At 40.1% G+C, this 18,280-nt stretch overlaps 1 protein-coding gene across 1 annotated transcript in view; it reads right to left on the bottom strand.

Annotated features, from left to right (window-relative positions):
• Positions 1-18,280, bottom strand: part of LARGE1 (LARGE xylosyl- and glucuronyltransferase 1) — a 289,565-nt gene that overhangs the window by 133,070 nt on the left and 138,215 nt on the right. The window contains 2 exon segments of the mRNA XM_030450535.1: positions 8,316-8,398; positions 15,673-15,974. Of these exon segments, the coding sequence (XP_030306395.1) occupies positions 8,316-8,398; positions 15,673-15,974 (385 nt within the window).

Raw genomic sequence — 18,280 nt, 5'->3', positions numbered from 1 at the left:
TGGCATGAGATTGGAAAAATATGATCCTCTGGCTAAAGGAAATTGCAATTTATTCCTATTGTGAAGGTAGATCAAGCTACGGAAAGTGTTTCAATGCTGAGGTTTCCTGCAATAGCAGTGAAGTTAATGAGATGACCCAACAAGTCCTTTCCACTTCTCTGAGCCTGGGGAATTCAGTGCAAGGAAATCTTCCTTGGGGTGAAGGGAACCTGGAATCAAGTCTCAGTGATAGTGGTGACCAATGAAAACCTCTTCTTTTCTCATTCCAAATGTGAGTAGTCTTTTACTTTTTTATTCCTTGACTTTTTTCTTTGACTATTGAGGGAGCATGTGGAGGAGCCTGCCAAGCCACTCTATCTTTTATGGACAGTTCTGGTTAACAGAGGAAGTCCCAGGAAACTGGAGGCTTACCAAAGTACAAGAAGGGCTGGAAGGAGGACCCAGAGAATTACAGGCCTGTCAGTTTGACTTTGGCCCGAGGGAAAATTATAGAAAGGTTCATCCTAAGTGCAATGTGCAGGACAGCCAGGCAATCAGGCCCAGCCGGAATGGGTTGAGGAAAAGCAGGTCCTGCTTGACCAACCTGATCTCTTTCTATAACCAGGTGACTCACCTAGCAGATGAAGGAAAGTTGGTGGATGTTGTCTACCTGGACTTGAGTAAAGCCTTTGAAACCATCTCCCACATCATTCTCCTAGAGAAGCTGGTGGTTCATGGCATAGACAGGTGTACTCTTTGCTGAGCAGAAAACTGAGCAGATGGCTGGGACCAGACAGTTGTGCTGAACAGAGTTAAATTTAGTGACTAGTCACGAGTGGCATCTCCCAGGGCTCGCTTCTGGGGCCTGTCTTGTTCATTATATTTATCAGTGTTCTAGATGAGGGGACTGAATTCTTCCTCGGCAAGTCTGCAAACAACACCAAGTTGGGTGGGAGTGTTGATCCACTTGAGGATAGGAAGGCTTTGCAGAGGGTCCTGGACAGGCTGGATAGATGGATAAGGTTAGTTGTATGAGGTTCAAGAAGACCAAGTGGCAGCTCCTGCACTTCGGTCACAACAACCCCAGGCAACACTACAGGCTTGGGAGAGAGTGGCTGCAAAGCTGCTTGGCAGAAAAGGAGCTGAGGGTGCTGGCTGATACCTGGCTGAATATGAGCCTGAAGTGTGCTCAGATGGCCAGGAAGGCAAACAGCATCGTGGCCTGATCAGTAATATCATGGCCAGCAGGTGAAGGGAAATGACTGTGCCACTGTACTTGGCACTGGAGAGGCCGCATCTTGATTCCTGTGTCCAGTTCTAGTCTCCTCACTACAAGGAGGACTTTGAGTTGCTGGAGGGTGAAACCAAAGATGAGCAATGAAGCTGGTGAAGGGTCTAGAGAACAAGTCCTGTGTGGGCAGAGGCTGAGGGAACAGGTATTGTTTAGTTTGGAGAAGAGGAGGCTGAGGGGAGACCTTATGGCTCTCTCCAACTACCCAAGAGGTTGTAGTGAGGTGGGTGTTGGCCTCTCCTCCCAAGTAAATAATACTAAGACCAAAGGAAACAGCCTGAAAGATGCACTAGGGGAGGCTTAGACTAGATATTATGAAGAATTTCTTTACTGAAAGAGTAGTCAGGCACTGGAATAGGCTGCCTAGGGAGGTGATGGAGTCACTTTGAATCCCTGTAGGAATTAAAAAAACATGTAGACATGACACTTCAGGACATACTTTAGTGAGCACAGTGATTTTTTTTTTTTTCCTGGGTTGATGGACTCAATCTTAGAGGCCTTTTCCCATCATGCTAATTCTGTGTGGTTCTGTGTGATTCTCTGTGTGTGACTTTAACTTTTCTAACTAATTCAAAGCACAGATTTGTGTTGTGTTTATTTTTAATATATATGTTATCCCATATAGTTAATTTTCCACTGGGAACACTAAAGTAGCAAACAAGCACATACTGCAGTGGCTGGTTGTATCTTGTATACCTAGAAAACACTATACCATAAATGGTGACAGTATATGCAACCATGAAATAATATAGGTCAATAAATTACAATTCTTATAAACTTATATTAAAAAATAGTTTTGGAAAACTCCTGGTATTCATGTGAATTTGTATGTTTGGAATTCAAGGTTTCTAGTATCCTGGGTTTCCGAATTCTGAGCCTCAGGTCTTCCAGATTCCTCCCTATAGAAGCAGATACTGAAACAGCCAGATTTCTCACAAAATGAAGATACCACTTTATCTACTTCAAGCTGAATTTTTACTAACTACAACTTTTCACTGTTTCTACTATAGGGAAAATGCTGATGCACTAACGTCTCGATACAGAATGCCATTTCATAATATGGTTATTTCCTATCAAGTGGAAAGTCAGGTTTTAACCACTCTATTTAGAAAACAGCAGATCTTCATACCCTAAAATATTTCCACTTATCTAAAGATCAGAACACTATTTGACAAGGTAACCATACGTAAAGAGTACTCATCTATTTTCCTAAATCTCTGTCTGTAAAAGGGACTGAAAAGATATTCTGGCCAAGATTTTCAAGCATGGATGCTTAAATACAGGCCCATAGGCCTAAATACAGGAATTTAGATGAATGCTCTCATTTTCAGATTTGCTGAGATCCCATAAAATTCAGTAAAATGAACTCAGTTATTTTAAGTCAGGGTATGAATTTAGGAGCCTAATCCAAGGTACCAAGTTCTATAAATTTTTAAGTCATACTATCTTATTTTTACATTTTAAAACTTCTTATGCTTCATCAGAGTTTTGATCTGCTTGCTCAAGTATATGTGTCCCTTTTTTTTTTTTTTTTTTGAGCAGCCACTGCCACGAAGTCAAATACAAAAAACTACAATTGGAAAAGGGAGTAGTAAAGACTCTTCTCTTCTGTATTATTCCATAGGTCATTGTTAGCAATTCAAAAAGCAGCTGCTTGGTTGCACAGTTCTCTCTCTGCAACACAAAAATTTTATTTTCTAAGAACATGAAAAGGCTAGTAGCCCAGGGAGTTTATTTCCAAAACCTATACTTTATTAAGGGAAGCACAACAAGGCAATACCTTTTATATCTGTAACAAATGGTTACAAGAACTTCAAACAGAAATTATAAAAGGCAGCTTGGGATTTTTTTTTTTCTTTATGCCCATATGACAACCTCTTTCATATGGGGAGAATTTTAATGTGACAGTCATTACATATTTTTCTTATCCCTTGACATCGAGTATTGATTAAAATGTTCCACAAAAATGCTGGAGACATCCTAAAGATGTACTAGCTGCCTCATTCAGGGATCTTCTTGTTTTGTGTTAAATTATAGAAGCACTTTGGGAAATAATAAGACATTTCATGGCTAGATTTTTTTAAAAACATTGCTTTCTTCATTATGCCTCCATTGTTATGAGCTAGTATATACAAAAAGAAATGTGTATTATTGATGCATCTAAATGGATCAGGGAAACCAGTTCATGCTTTATAGTTTATACCAAAAAAAAACCCCTCCTGCAAAAAACAGACTGACATGCTAGAAAAGTTGGAAATGGTGACAAGGTTCTAAATTCTCAAATTAACTCCATTAAGGCAAAGTGGTCTCCATGGAATACAGCCATTAGATTACATAAGATTTAATTACAAGATAGTGTTGACTTGTGACTCTTAGTTGAAAATAACATGTCATCCTTTTTATTTGATTTAGATTTTCATTTGGTTTGCCTTATTCTACTTGTTCTAAAAAAAATAATAATATTCATATGTCAATCTATAACACACTTTAATATACTGTTCTTAAAAATGCTTAGATGTCTGTGTAACTTCAGGGTTATAAGCAGCCTTCTTAAAGCAAAGAGGCTTCTTTGTTATAGAAAGCATTTATTTATTTGAGTGGCTTTGTTTATACCCTGAAACTCCATCACCATTTCAATGCCCCTAATGCTATAGGACACATGGAGTGTGCAGCTAAAGAAGTAACCATGACTTCTTCAAAGAAGGAGGACGAAAATAGAAAAAATAACAATAATTTTAAAAGCTGCCAGTATTAGCTGGCACAAAAGAGAAGTTACTTTTCACAGATTCTCAGGATGACCTAACTGCCTGCAATATGGTGAGATGGTATAATTTTGGCCTTCCTTCGTTCCCAAATGAAACGTGGCTTTTAGCATGTCTTTGGAAGAGACAAGACAAAATTAAAATTAATTGTAGTTCTTACTCAAGCAATGACTAACTGAAGTAGAGACAGGAATGATCTTTTCATATGAAACTATAACTCACAGGCTGTTCTAAGCTTTACAGTTTTCAGAAATAGAACAAAACGTTTCGACCCAGGCAACCTGGACCAGTAGGTGCAAAAGTTTCAAAGGGAGTTATTAGCCACAGACCATTGCTTCAGTGTTGAGAAAGAAGTGCAGGCACCTCTTGCATCCTACTGTAGGCACTGTTTTCAAAGCACCCGCACTTCTTTTTGTCCATTTGACCCAATATGTTTAATTTCTAGTATTTAGTCCTTTGCTTTGGAAAAAATAAAGCTAAGCTGCACTTAAGACACAGTGATGCCAGTGTGGTTAAACTGGCTCAGAGGGAAGATTTTTCGCCACTGCAGCAGGTTTATAAAATCTGTCATAATTAGGAACTAGATGCCTAAAAGAGGAAAGCAGGAAAGTTGCAGAATAGGACTAAGTACTCATTCTGCAAGCCTCCCTCTGTGCAGCACTGCCAATGCATATTCATCAAACCTGCAAACCCTGCACTATTCCAGCTCGGCTGAATCTCCTTCTGAGAACAGACTGTCAGTTATATCAAACTGGGTGTTAAAACTGCTGGGATTTTGTGGCTTGAGCATACGTTTCCTGAAGACAAAACTAGAATCAAGCTACTTTTCCATCGGGAAGGAAACATTTCTGAACTATGGTGTTCTTAAAAGGAATCAATCACCCCACCCCTATGCTCTACTCTTCCCACTCTCTGGAACCCAAAGACAGATATAGTTTCTCAAACAGTTTGAACACATAGAGTGCCTAAGTCTCACAATATAAATGGCATGACTAGAATCAGAAACTTGTTATTTTTAGACACAGGGAGAGCTGAAAAGTCCAATATGCAGGATTTGCTGTATGTTCATGCAAAAGAGAAGAGGTAGGACACTCCATCTATAGAAACTCCTGTAGTTTTCATTCTTAATGACCCAACCCCCCAGCTCTTTTGTGTCTCTTTAGCCAGCACTCTAGCTCAAAGCTGAGGGTATAAAAAATATGGTAATGCAAGGACAGAAGGTTATTAGACTGACATGGCCTCCTTTTCTTAGAAGTTTCCTATTAAAGAAGTAGAAATTCCCTTCAGAAATCAAGAATTCAGGTACCTCTTTTTGTATCAAAATGCACAGCTAAACCATGCTTTAATTACTTAACTAGAAAGAAATGCTAATAAAAGCACATGACACCTCCATGCATTTCAGACAAATTCACTGAAATCAGTGCTCTTGCAACAAACACCAAGTGATGTGCAGCAGGAACAGAGGAGAATATTAAGAGTGGTTGCTTTGAGGAAGCAGTTGTTTAACAAGTAGATTATCTTCAGGCTGTTGCAGGGCAGGATTCAGCTGTGATGGCACAGCTGCCCGGGGGGAACCCACACTGTACCTTACCACATAAGAACAGCTGTAAATTCTATACAAGCATTTTTCATTTATATAATACGTTCTCTTGCACTCTTATTACAGGCAAATTCTGCACCTGCTCTGTTAGGTTTGCTTGAACACTGGCCACCAGAAACTTCAAAAAAGGAAAAAAAAATCCTTTCACAATATGTTTGGAGCCATAGTCATTCTCTTCTTGTGAAACTGTATTCATGAGGCAACTTCAAGAGACAAGCAAACTTCTCCATTGAAAACAGTCCTTTCAAAAGTCTGTTTTCCTTGGCTTATTGCACAATGCCAGCTAGGATACACCCCCTGATGCACATTCCAGAAGAGACATTCACATGTCTTATATCACTGATGGCCCTTAAATCAGGTATTTAACTTGCTACTGATGTTATGGAACAGCCACAGTCTTAACCAACCACCTATAACTCTCCAAACTCCTTCCTACTGCAATACCAAGACCTGTCTCCATCCTTCTTTCCTACAACTCAATAGATACTAGCAATTAAATATACTGTCTTTCCAATCATCATGATTTTTGACTTGTATGCCAGTCTCCAAGATAACCTTGTTTGTGTGTGGCAACCACTGCAAGGAAACTTGGTTCTAAAATCAACTTCTTTCTTTGCTGTTTATATTCCAACTGCCTTCACCATTTCCCCTCCAAAGATATAGATCCAAGAAATGAGCATTTCTGAGGTATGGTCCTCTGCACATGTAGTCAGAACATCAACAGATGCTTAAAAAGCCAGTGTTTTCTAGAAGATAAGAAATATATGTAAGAGTCTCTGTCTCTTCCTTTAGAACATTTTCCCAGTCTAACAAACAATTTAATGCCTAGTGAGAAAAGCTAGTTCTAGGCAGGAATGGGATTTTGATTTGTCTCTCAAGTATGTTTTGAGCACACGTGAGATAGGCTCTCTTGAATGTAACTAATGCTCCTAAAGCTTCGTTAGCTATACTGGACTTTATCTTGATCACATCTGCTGAGATGACCATTAATGCTAGTCAAATAACAAATATGTTCTTGACAAGGGCACAAATCCAACAAACTTAAAAATACCAATGATACTTCCCCTTATTTTGGTTTCATATTTTTAATTAAAACCATTTCCAGATTACAAGAATCTGTCACTACATGGCAGAATTGTTTATAAGTTTGCTAACTGTTTACGAGTGGCTTATATAAAATAGGGACTTTAATTTCATTCTCAGAAAGAGACTGTTTAGACCTTTGAGCCGTGAGATTCCTATTACTTACAGCACATTTGGAAACCTATTTTAAAGTCTTCTTAAAATGGATGCAAGTACTAGAAGAAAAAAACAGCAGAAGGATAACTTATGTCATCATAAAGATGTGTATTTGCAAGAAATCCCTTATAAGCAACAATCAAAATACCCCACATTGTTGCAATATAAAGCCAGTTTACACTGAATAATTCAGAAGTCTAATTGGAAACAGATATAGTTTTAAAATTTAATAGGATTTTATCATTCAGAAAAAAAAATGAGCAGAGTATGATACAGGTTTTTACTGTTGTTTTAGTTTAGTTATGTTTATTTTAGAATTGTTTTTCATATTCTTAGCCCTCAACTACCATGAACATGTTTCTTTTGGAAAGACTTGCAAAGTTTATGTTTTGATAGTGAAAGCTGCACTCTGCCAACCTCTTAAACAATATTTACTAAACCTTTTTCCACATTGTACATGGCAAGCATTTACATTCTTTTCGAAAGCTTCCCAAAAATGGATTTAAGTTAGAAGGGTATACTAAAGCCATTGTAAAGTAGTAATTACTAATACTGTTCCAGCAGAGGACTAAGGCAAGGTTAGGGACAGGAACGCCTGACTCCTGCTAGCTATAGGAAGATATTAGCACATGACATGAACAAAAGTCATCCTCACTGGTATAAAATACCATTCAATATAAAGCAGTGTATTGCAACTAACTCCTCAGGGAACTCTTTATGCATGCTTTACAGTCTTTTCAGTCAAACAGTCTAATTAGACTCTCATTTCCCTATTTTGATCCATTTTCTGCAAAGCTGTTGAAAAACACCTATGAGAGATATTACTAAACTGGACAAGGGATATACACATTTGCCCACACATGGCTTAATACCATTTCTGATTTTATGGAAATGTTGTTTATTAAGGGAATTAGCTATTTTGCCTTCATGTACATTTATGCCTCACTGTGCTCAATGTGCTAAAACCAGGTTGCAAAGCCTTCTGAGGGGCTTCAAGTAGGTCTTTCAAAGTCAGAATAAATAAACTGACCTTAATGGAATAATATTGGCTGTAACAGGTTTACTTTGAAAATTAATGCCTAAATGGGAATATGGAATAGCCAAGTTACCAGTGTGTATATATGTGAATAGCTCTCAAATTACCATCTACATCTCTGCCATAAACTGATACCAGAAATAAGCTAAACTAATACGATGGTGTTATTACTATTACTGTTATCTTACAAAATACAGGAGTATGCAGATGCTTCATAGTATAGAATGATACTGTCTTGCAATAGAAGTAGTAGATAGACTTATTTGTGATGGTCATAAATTTCATGCTTCCTTCCAAAGAAATAGCAACAATGGAAAGGAATCTGACTCCTTTATAAAGTAAGACAGTATATGTTAAAAGAGCTTATTTAGCCATAACCAGATATAAAATACACAAGTATATCATTACCTGTGAAACAAGACAGACTTGACAAGTGTGACAACATCCCGACTGGCATTGTAGCCTGCACAAACAATGGCAACGTGGATGGTCTGTGGGAGAAAAGGAACAAAAAGAACAGAAATTAAAGCCTGCTCCTGTGTTCTATAATTCATCAAGGACAGCACACATATGACAGTGCTATTATTTAGTGAGGTGACTGTTAAAGATTTGAGTGGGTGTTTTGCAGCTGCTTGCAGCCCACTAGAGGCATTTTGTTAAAAACACCTTAATTGAGTTATAATACCATCATAATTCCAGAGTCATTACTATCCTTAAATTGCATCAGGTGTTGAACAGGATTGCATTTATTAGCTGAGAGCACACATGTGGGTGTATGTACACACGCACTCATTTAGCAGCACACAAGATTCTGAGTATGCAAACATGCAGGCACTTTAACCTTCTGAACTGCGCTTAATTGTGTCTGATAATTATAAACAGATTTAGAAATTTTGCATTATTTCTGTCTTAAGGACAGGTACTGAGGAGAGGGTAAGAAAGTTCTGGTGGATAAGCATGAGAGGGACAACTGGTTAGCCAGGGGCTGGGTGCATTCCAGTGATAAAATAGGACATGAAGTGGTGGTCATTTCCCTGCCTGTGACTACTGGTATAGACAGTACTGGGCAGTGGCAATGCTTAGTTAATCCCCACACATACATTCTCCCCACCCCAGCACCCTGGTAAATTCTCACACATTCTGTGCCTTCTTACTTCCCTTTTAGTATGCAGCAGATGTTTATTTGTCTCTTCAAGAGGAAAAGGAAAACTGAAAAGGTGCTCTAGTCATTATTATAAAGGTAGGAAGTAATAATTTGACAAAAGGCACTAAGTTACTTTTCTCTGGATTTAAAATTAGCCATAGCTCTTCCCTGGGGACAAAAGAAAACTAATTTTAGCAAGTTTTGTCTCCAGCTTCTCTATTTTTCTATTTCTTAGTGGTCACAGAAATGAAGGAGAGTTCACCATGCTGGCAGCTCAAAGCTGCAATTGGGGACACAGCAGTGAAACTGCAGGGAAGCTTCATTTGGCTTCCCTTTGAAGTTTGGTTTGCTGGCTTCTCACACACACAGCTCTCGTTTTCTGCACAATGCCCACTACGCAGAGAACAAATGAGGAATTCTCCCTCATCACATAGTCATAGATTCTCAAAATCTGGCTTGTAACAGAAGCTGATTTACACAAGAGATGCCATGTGTTGGGGACATCTAAAGAGTCTGTAGCCCCAACCATTAACTAAGTAATTGCCAAGTGGCTGTGCCATTGTGCAACCCCAACATGAACACTGCTGCTCCCTACAGCCCTAGAGTGCCTCAGAAGGTGAGGTACATTGAAGAGCTAAGGTTTTTAAGTGGACGTGAATTAATAAGGCAACTCTCTGTCCAAATGGGTGTGGGAAAGAAAAGACATTTTAGTACACTTTGCCAACTCCTCTGTGACATATTCAGCATTTTAATATTTTTCTTAAGTCCATGGTAGATGAGCATGCTCAGCACTTGGCAAAAAACGATGATGTTTCTCTCATGATAACAACAGGGGAGAACAGAGGCAGCTTATTAATGACTTCTACTGAAGAAGTGGTTTATACCATACTTATGGGCATGGATTCTGATGGGTGGACAGATTCCTGACACTGCATGCACTGCCTCCTCTCTGGCTGCCACCTGGCCTTTCTCCGGTCTTTTGGAAGACCTAAGATCCTTCCCTTCAATGTCAATTAAAATCAAATAGTTTCATGTCTGCTTTAAACACTTTACCTGAAGATACTGGACCAGAGACAAAAATTTTTTGTGGGTTTTGACAGAACAGCACTGTCATATCACTGTCAGTATCATTTTATACTCCCTCTACTTGCCAGTAAAGCTTTTCTCACAGCCTTTCTCTCCACCTTATAACTCCCCTCAAATCAGACTTTGTTCTGCCAAGAACTTGCCCACATCTGTTCTCCTTTTCCTAAAACAGTTTGTAGTAAAATTAAAAGCATGCTTTCCTAGCTGTCTTCTAGCAGGTGCTGTCATCTTGAATGCTGCTTCAGACAGGGCAGTGAGAAGACAGCACTTGCTGCTCTTCTGCATGTCCTTCTCCAGTTGGAGACACAGGCATCCATGTACCTTCTGCTCAGCCTCAATGTGGTGTTTGGTACCAAGTATCACTTATACTGCAGCCTGTGAACAGCTCTAGGAAAGAGCAATAATCCTCAAAGAGACTTGTGAACTAGTCCTTTTTTCCCAAAGCTTTTGCCTGCAGCATACTGCAAGACTCTGTCTGTTCCTGAGTTTAACTTTCAACGGTTAAACAAAATCCATGGGAAAACTGATGAGTCAACATGAGGTCAACAACCTAAACTTTCTGCATATGTTTGCCTCCTGATGAAAAAAAGTTTTATTGCCAGTGTTCTCCGTGCTATAGGGCAGGTGGCTGCAGCCAGATCCTGCTAAGATAGGGCAGTAGTGGCTAGAAGAAGGAAGAACTTCAAAGAATTTGCATGTTCTGGAATACACTACTGTAAGCATCAGCTCCCATTTTATGAAACTGGTCAGGAAATTGCTCTCTCAAATTCCTTATTTTTCATTTGCATATGGCTAGAGGACTGTACACCTAACCCATCTGGACTAGACAATGTGATGTGCACAACCTAGGAACTTGATGGTACCATGGAGTGAAGCCACGTGTGCTGAGACTCCTCCAGCTTCCCCATGTGGCAGCCCCTGTGCTTGGTCCAACAGATCTCCCGAAACATCTCATTCCAACGCTCCTCATGCTACCCTTGCCTGCCTCCAATTGTAACTCGTGACAATTCTAGCTGACAGACACTATCCTGGATATTCACAAGTAACTATGGACAAGTAACTTGTGCTCCTTGAAAGTGTCCATGCTCCCAGAATGTTCTTTTTAAGCTGAATGATGATAGATATGTTCATCACCAGTAGTTGTTGCAAGAAGTCCAGACAAAGACCACTCACTGAAGCTGATTTTAGACACTGGAACTCACTGCAGCAGCAGATTAAATGATGGTACATCTTGCTTTCCAGACTAAGTGAATTTTTCCCCTGTTTATATGTACAGATATGAATAGGTAACAAAAATTCTGTGGAAGTCAATCAAGCTGGTTTTTCCTACAGGTTGGGGATAAGGGAGAAGAATACAACTATTTTTTATTTTAAATAATAGTTTAAGGAACACTAGTAGTCAAAGATATTGAAAGACATTTTAAGGAAGCTAAACTTCTTTCAGAAAGAGAGTTTAAATAATAACAAGGTGCATGCTATCAGGATTTAGAAACTATTACTTTAGCCTCTAAATACCCAGAAGGACTATTCCACAAAGCAGTATTTTATGTAAATCCATTTTGGGTGTTACTAATGGGAAGAAAGTATTCAAAAACAGAAAAAGAAATGGGCCTTAGATCTCATGATTACAAGGAGTATGAGATACTATCCAAGGCCTGGATAAACAGATGTTATTTTTTTTCCTCCTCAGGCTACTTTTTAGAATGGGGAAATAATGAGCTTAACAAACTCTAATTAGTTCTTATAGCTAAAAATAATCTTTAGTAAAGTGTTTCACACTTCAATAATTTTCCAGTAGTACTAGCCAGGTGCTTCATTGCAGTTACTTAATTCTTCAAATATAATTGTTGAAAGTGGTTAAGAGATACCAAAGGCATGTTACAAAAATGTAACCATGTTAAAAATATTTCCCCAGGGCAGGTAGCATCTGCTTGTCCTGTGTTTTACAGCGCTTAAATCAGTGGGGGCCTGTTCTCTGTGGGTCTTAACCTATTGCACAACACTGTTGAGAACATTAGTGATAAAAATGTTTGTTACGATGTTTCAAAAGTTAAGTATTCTTCTAACCTACTAAATACTGTGCTGCTAATTAATTACTTTTTAATTGTTCTGGGTTGATGTGCTGCTTTTCGTAGCTGGGAAGGGGTCCCTTCCCCCAAGGTTGGTTCATGTAAGTAGCCTGAATAGCTCTCCCTGCTCCAAGATGCCTGGCCCCACCTTAGGCCATCAGTGAACAAAATCTTGTGCCTCTATAATTAACACATTCCAGAAGGAGAAACATGTGGTAGTTGAGAAACCAAGGCCAAAGAGAGGAAAAAGGTGCCTGCAGAGATTTTTCTCTACATTCCATGGTGAGACAGCAGCCTGTCCCCTGCACCCATGGAGAGTCACAGCAGAGCAGCTCCTGAAGGACAGGAGTGGAGCAGCTTGTTGTGGACCTGCTGCCCATAAGGAATCCTGGCAGAGCAGCTGTGGACCTGCAGACTGGGGAGGGATGGGACAGATGAGACATCATGGGACAGATGTTGTGGACCTGCAGCTATGGAGGGGACTGTTCCCAAAGAAGTCCGTGGCTCTGTGGCCCACCCATGCTGGAGCAGTTTGCTCCTGAGGAACTGTGCCTGGCACAAGGGACTCAAGTTGGAGGGGTCCATGAAGGACTTTCTCCCATGGAAGGGACCCCACAATGGGGTAGGGAAAGACTATAAGGAATCCTTCTGCCTGAAGAGGGAGGAGTGGAAGAGAACAACCTGTGACATCTCGACTGTAAATCCCACTCCCTGTCCCCTTGTGCTGCTGGGGAGCCCAAAGAACAAAAAAAGTACTTTGGGCTTGGAAAGAAGGGAGGTGAGGGGAAAGTATTTAAGCTTTGGTTTGTGTTCTCTCTTTGCTCTGCTTGGATTTGTTTAATCATAACTTAAACTGATTTTTCCCCAAGTTGAGTCTGTTGTGCCCATGAGCACAATTGGTGAGTGAAAACCTCATAGCCTTCGTCTTGATCCACAAGATTGTGGGTGGATTTCCTCCTCACCACCCTGTAATGTGGGAGGGGGGGTCGGCAGCAGTGTGGCCCCTTGTTATCAGCCAGGCTCAAACCATGACTCTAATATATAACTTCTTTTAAAGATATTTATCAATGCACACTTAATTCACACTAAGTGCCCAGTTTAGGGAGCCACAAACTGGAAAGAGAGTGGGATAGCACTATAAGAGTCCCATAATTGAGTTAGCTTCATCAGCATTATTCACTTCTTCTGAAGCCTGTTATTTGTGCCTACATCTGTGTATGGACTACTCTTACTTACATTTCCAAGGTTTGTGTTAAAATTGTCTCCTACTGGGAAGGCATGACAAGGGATCTGCTCTCTCCAGGGAGAAGGCTCTTGTATTGCAACTCTTTTTGTTGCAATGTAATGCTGGTCCCTTTTATAATCTCAGTAGAACTCTCCCGCAAAGCAACAGAGTAGCCAGCAGTATCTGGAATGCAACAAACCTTTTTTTCCAATATAGATCACAGTTATTATCATACAGATTATGCTTTATCAGATATTTAATGTTCACTCATTGTAACTGCATTTTCAAATGTTCTAATCATCACTAAAGACCATCCCGAATTAGATTATGAAATGTCAGCTACAATAAATCTCAAAGAATTGCCTCAATAAACTATACAACCTATTTCTAGCTCCCTTTGTCTCCCCCCAGACTTCTTCTCAGGACCATTGTCTCTTTCTGCCCAAGTTGTTGACTCCTGCTGTGATATATTCCAGCAACAGAGGCTAAAAGATATTCAGTTCACACTGGAAGCAGAGGGTGAATGGAGTCAAGATACCACTCATAGAAACATGGAATGAAAATCTACAGTAACAGGATAAACGATGAGACCTCTAGAAAGTCTGATAATAAGGAAGCTTAATTCTAACTTCCATTGCTGCTACTGAATTAGAGTGAATTCCTTAAGAAGAAGAAGAAAAATCTATTTTCTTATCAAAATAGTGAGCAGTGAGATAGGGGGCTTGCAAATAAAGCGAGGCTTCGTATTTTATATAACCATTGCCTCCAGCACAATGCTAAACCCCACTGAGCAAGTAAATCTATTGGCAAAACACATTATAAGCTGAAAGGCCCCTTAAACTATTTCTCCTTCAAGCAGCTATTTTTGTGTCCCAAATTGGTTGGCACATCGAAAAACCAAGAGCTCATCACTCCTTGGTATGATAACAAGGGAGAAGTGAGGTTTGTCTGAACTCTCCCTTATTAAAAATGCCAAAATGCCTTCAAGGAGGAAACTCAGACCCTCGCTGTTGGGAGGAGGGAAAATGAAAAACATACACCTCCTTTTCCTGCTCCTTAATATAAAGTTCATTCCTTTTTCCACAGTGATGAATAAAGATGTCCAAATAGAAAGCAATAATTAATTTTTAAGTGACATTTTATATTTCCCCATGAAATAGACCTTATTTGAAGATATAATTAGGACTTTTTTCACTCAGTCTTTATTTTCTTTCAGTCTTCCCAATAGCAGAAAGCAAGACACAAGGTGATACTGTATTACCCTCCTTGTAGAAATAAATGGAGGAATTGTTTTTGGTATCTTCAGCAGTTGGGATTGGCACAAGGCCTTCAGAGTGGACTTTTCTTTTGGATCTCTCCATATTTGGAGCTGTCATTATTCAGGATGACAACCTAACAGCAGGATGAGATCTACAGAACTACTGGCATGAAGTGGGGAAAACCAAGCCAAACCAATCCCCTAAATCAGGCCTCCTGTTCCCTGAAGGTAAACATAACTCAATTCAAGCATTGGAATGGGCTGCCCAGGGAAGTAGTGGATTCTCCGTCCCTGGAGATATTTAAAAAGAGACTGGATGTGGCACTCAGTGCCATGGTCTGGTAACTGCAGCGGTGGTTCAAGGGTTGGACTCGATGATCTCTGAGGTCCCTTCCAACCCAGCCAATTCTATGATTCTATGATAACTCTTCTGCATGTCTCGTGCAAAGCAGGTAGTTCCACAGTAGCATCCAGATACACACCTGAAAGTGACTCAAAAGCACAGGCTGGCTCCATAAGGCATTTAATTAATGGTAAACCCTGAACTGTTCTAGTACAGGCTGCACAAACAAAGGAATAAAGCTTTTCAAAGCACTACAGCACTTGCATTTAATTTAGAAACACACAGGGGCAGTTTGCCACAGGTCTTTATCAGCACAGCTGTATTGAAGTCGGCCTGGGAGAAGGCTTTGATTTTTATACCAGGTTTGGGGAGACAAGATTGAAAAAGACAAAAACCTCCAGTCAGATAATAAGTCAAGAAGATATTCAGATGATCAGAAGTTTTAAAGGCTTAAAAAAAAAAAAAAAAAAAAAAAAAAAAAAAAAAAAAAAGGTTATCTAAAAATTCATGCCCAGCAGTCCTTTAAGAGGCTGGTTTCTGAGCAGAAAGTTTCAGGGGGAAGAAAACAGTGTTCTGCAATGTCACTGGAGGATCAGATGCACCAAGGTTTGTTTCCAGACGGTTCCCTTTGTTTATTTACCTCACATTTTTCCACTGCCGGCTGCTGCCCGCACTCGGAGCTGTTCCCCGCCACAATGCCAGCCCGCAGGCTCTCGCTGTCGCCTGTCCCCTCTTCCATGGAGTAGGTTTTGGAGTGGTTGCCACGGTGGTGCGAGGGGCTGCGACTCTGCGCCAGGCTGAGCTGCCTGCGGAGCACCCGGTTCTCCTCCTCCACCTCCCGCATGCGGACTTCCAGGCTCTCCCGCTCCCGCTGGCTCGGCGCCGTGTACCGGGGGCTGTGGGGCTGGGATTCCAGCGGAGACAGCGACACCGGCTTCCCATCTGCAAGAAAAGGAGACAAAACGCTCCCGTCAGGAGATACTTGGGAGTGGAGTTTTCCTTTGATGTCAGCATCGTGAGGCAGGGATGTGTTTCAAAGATGAATTTTTGTCAGCATCGGCGCTTCAAGGCAATGCTTACGTGTGTGGTGAAACGGGATGGATGCTGAAGTTCTGTGAGAGGCGGGTCCTGAAAATGTTAAAACCCCACTAACAGATAAGCATGTGTTTCTTTTGTTCTGGTTAGGGCTGCCTGCCAGTCTCAAGTCTGGGAAGGCAGTCAAGAACAGAAGGATTTAATTCAAAGTAATTAATATATAGTTAAATATATTTTAGAAACATATTCAAGACAAAATAATTTTCTTATCCCCCATTTCCTCCACAGTCAAGCTACAGCGTTTTGGTTAGCATTTTGTGCCAAACAGTAGCCCCAGCTGATTCACACGTGAGGAGCAGATGGTTTTTATTCAGCACCACAGTATTAGATGCTTGCTGAGAAATAAGAGGTTTAGAAGGACAGAAACATGCAATACACATGTGGGTCAAATTCTGGAAAGTACTTTGGCTGACAAAGACAACAAGGGAATTTTGAAAAAAAACCCAAATGCTTCAATTTAACATCACTAGCTGAGAAGTTATATTCTGGTAATCCAAAACACATTATATTTATATTTTCAGAAGGTGTCTTCTTTGTTCAAAAGAGCATTAAAAATGAGCTAAAGTATACAAAAGAAAAATTAAACTGAAACCGAGGTCCATAACTGAAGACAACTGCAACACATTCCACCATCACTTCCCAGTATATTATGGCTACCAAATTTTACAGGATCAAATAGATATGTAGTTGATGTCTTTTCAAAGAAGCCATATTTTCATATATTTTTTAATAAAGCCTCAAATGAAACTACTATTAAAAAAAATGTTCAATTGACATCCATTTGAAACAAAGCAAAGAAAGTGAGTTATCCAGTGTCATAATTAGCAAAACAGTGAAGATACTTTAGTATCTTGTTATAAGGTATTTCTCTGAAAATTTCTACCTGAAGGTATTAAAAAAGATGTTTGCTATTTAATAATTTCTCCAATACAGAGAGTCCTCTTGGCTTTATCAAATAAACACCAGCTTGAGTGGTTTAGAAAATGAAAATCATGCAGTTATTGTTTACCAGTTGTTATTAATGAGAACATTTCTCACCCTCTGACTTGAAACTATCTCCCTGATATAAAGACTTGCTCACTGCTTATTCTTTTCCATTTTCCAACATTTTCATGAATGGTGAGCAGTTCTCTAAACTGGGTTCATGGAAAAAACAGCTATAGAAATGAAAACCTTATTTATAATTTCCACTGTTCAGTTATAAGGGTGTATAAACTTCCTGTGATCTATAAAAATAGCTATCCTGGGTTTAATATATGTAATAGGATAGCTTGCATTTGTTTGTAGAATTTCTCCAGCAAAAAAATTCTTATTTATTATTTTTATCATTAGCAAAGCTTACAGACAAATTCAAGCTTGAAAAATATCTCCAGACAGATTCTGAAGTTTGGCCACTGGTATTTTGGAACTCGCTCAAGCAAGCAGTTAGTAAAATTTAAGTGGCAGATCTGAAAAGCCTGCAAATCATGGGTGCAACAATGGAGAAAAGTCATCACTAAGGACAGAGCCATGTTGCAAGACAAACCTCTCTTAGGGCACAGCGCTCCTAAGTCCAAACAGATGTTCAAGCAGAAACTCACAAATAATGCTCTGAGTCTGTTGCCCTCAGAACTGCTGCCCTCAGAACTGCTGCCCTCAGAACTGCTGCCCTCAGAACTGCTGCCCTCAGAGTTGACTAGCCTGGCTCACTGCTATTGCTCCAGAATCAGCTAACCCCTCTGCTGCCTCGGTCCAGAATGAGCTGAGTTTGTGCTCCAGGCCTCACCTTTTATTGGCCCCCTAATCCTGCTCATGCGCAGTTGGGGCCCGCCCTAATCAGGCACAGGTGGGCTTAACACAAGCTCATGCCCACTCCCTGGCAATTAGTGGCACCTGGTTGCCTCATTTCACTATAGAGCCATACTACAATTAGAAGTGCAATAAAACACTGAATTATCTTTCTCCATACAGCTTGGAAGGCACAGAACTGAAATGGTGTTATTTCTCAGTTGCTGACACCCAGACTAAAACCCTTTCGGATGTGATGATATTGCACTCCTCTTACTGGACAGCAAACATGCATTGTGTAGGCACCCTCAGGTAAAAAGCTTTCTCAGCACCCCTACTCACCCACACAAAACCCAACCTGTGTTATCAGACTTACAATTACAATG

The sequence above is a fragment of the Calypte anna genome, chromosome 1 (assembly GCF_003957555.1).
Source record: "Calypte anna isolate BGI_N300 chromosome 1, bCalAnn1_v1.p, whole genome shotgun sequence".
In the NCBI taxonomy this organism is placed as follows: Eukaryota; Metazoa; Chordata; class Aves; order Apodiformes; family Trochilidae; genus Calypte; species Calypte anna.
Note: the sequence above shows the minus strand (reverse complement) of the source record. Positions and strands in the feature narration are given on the sequence as shown.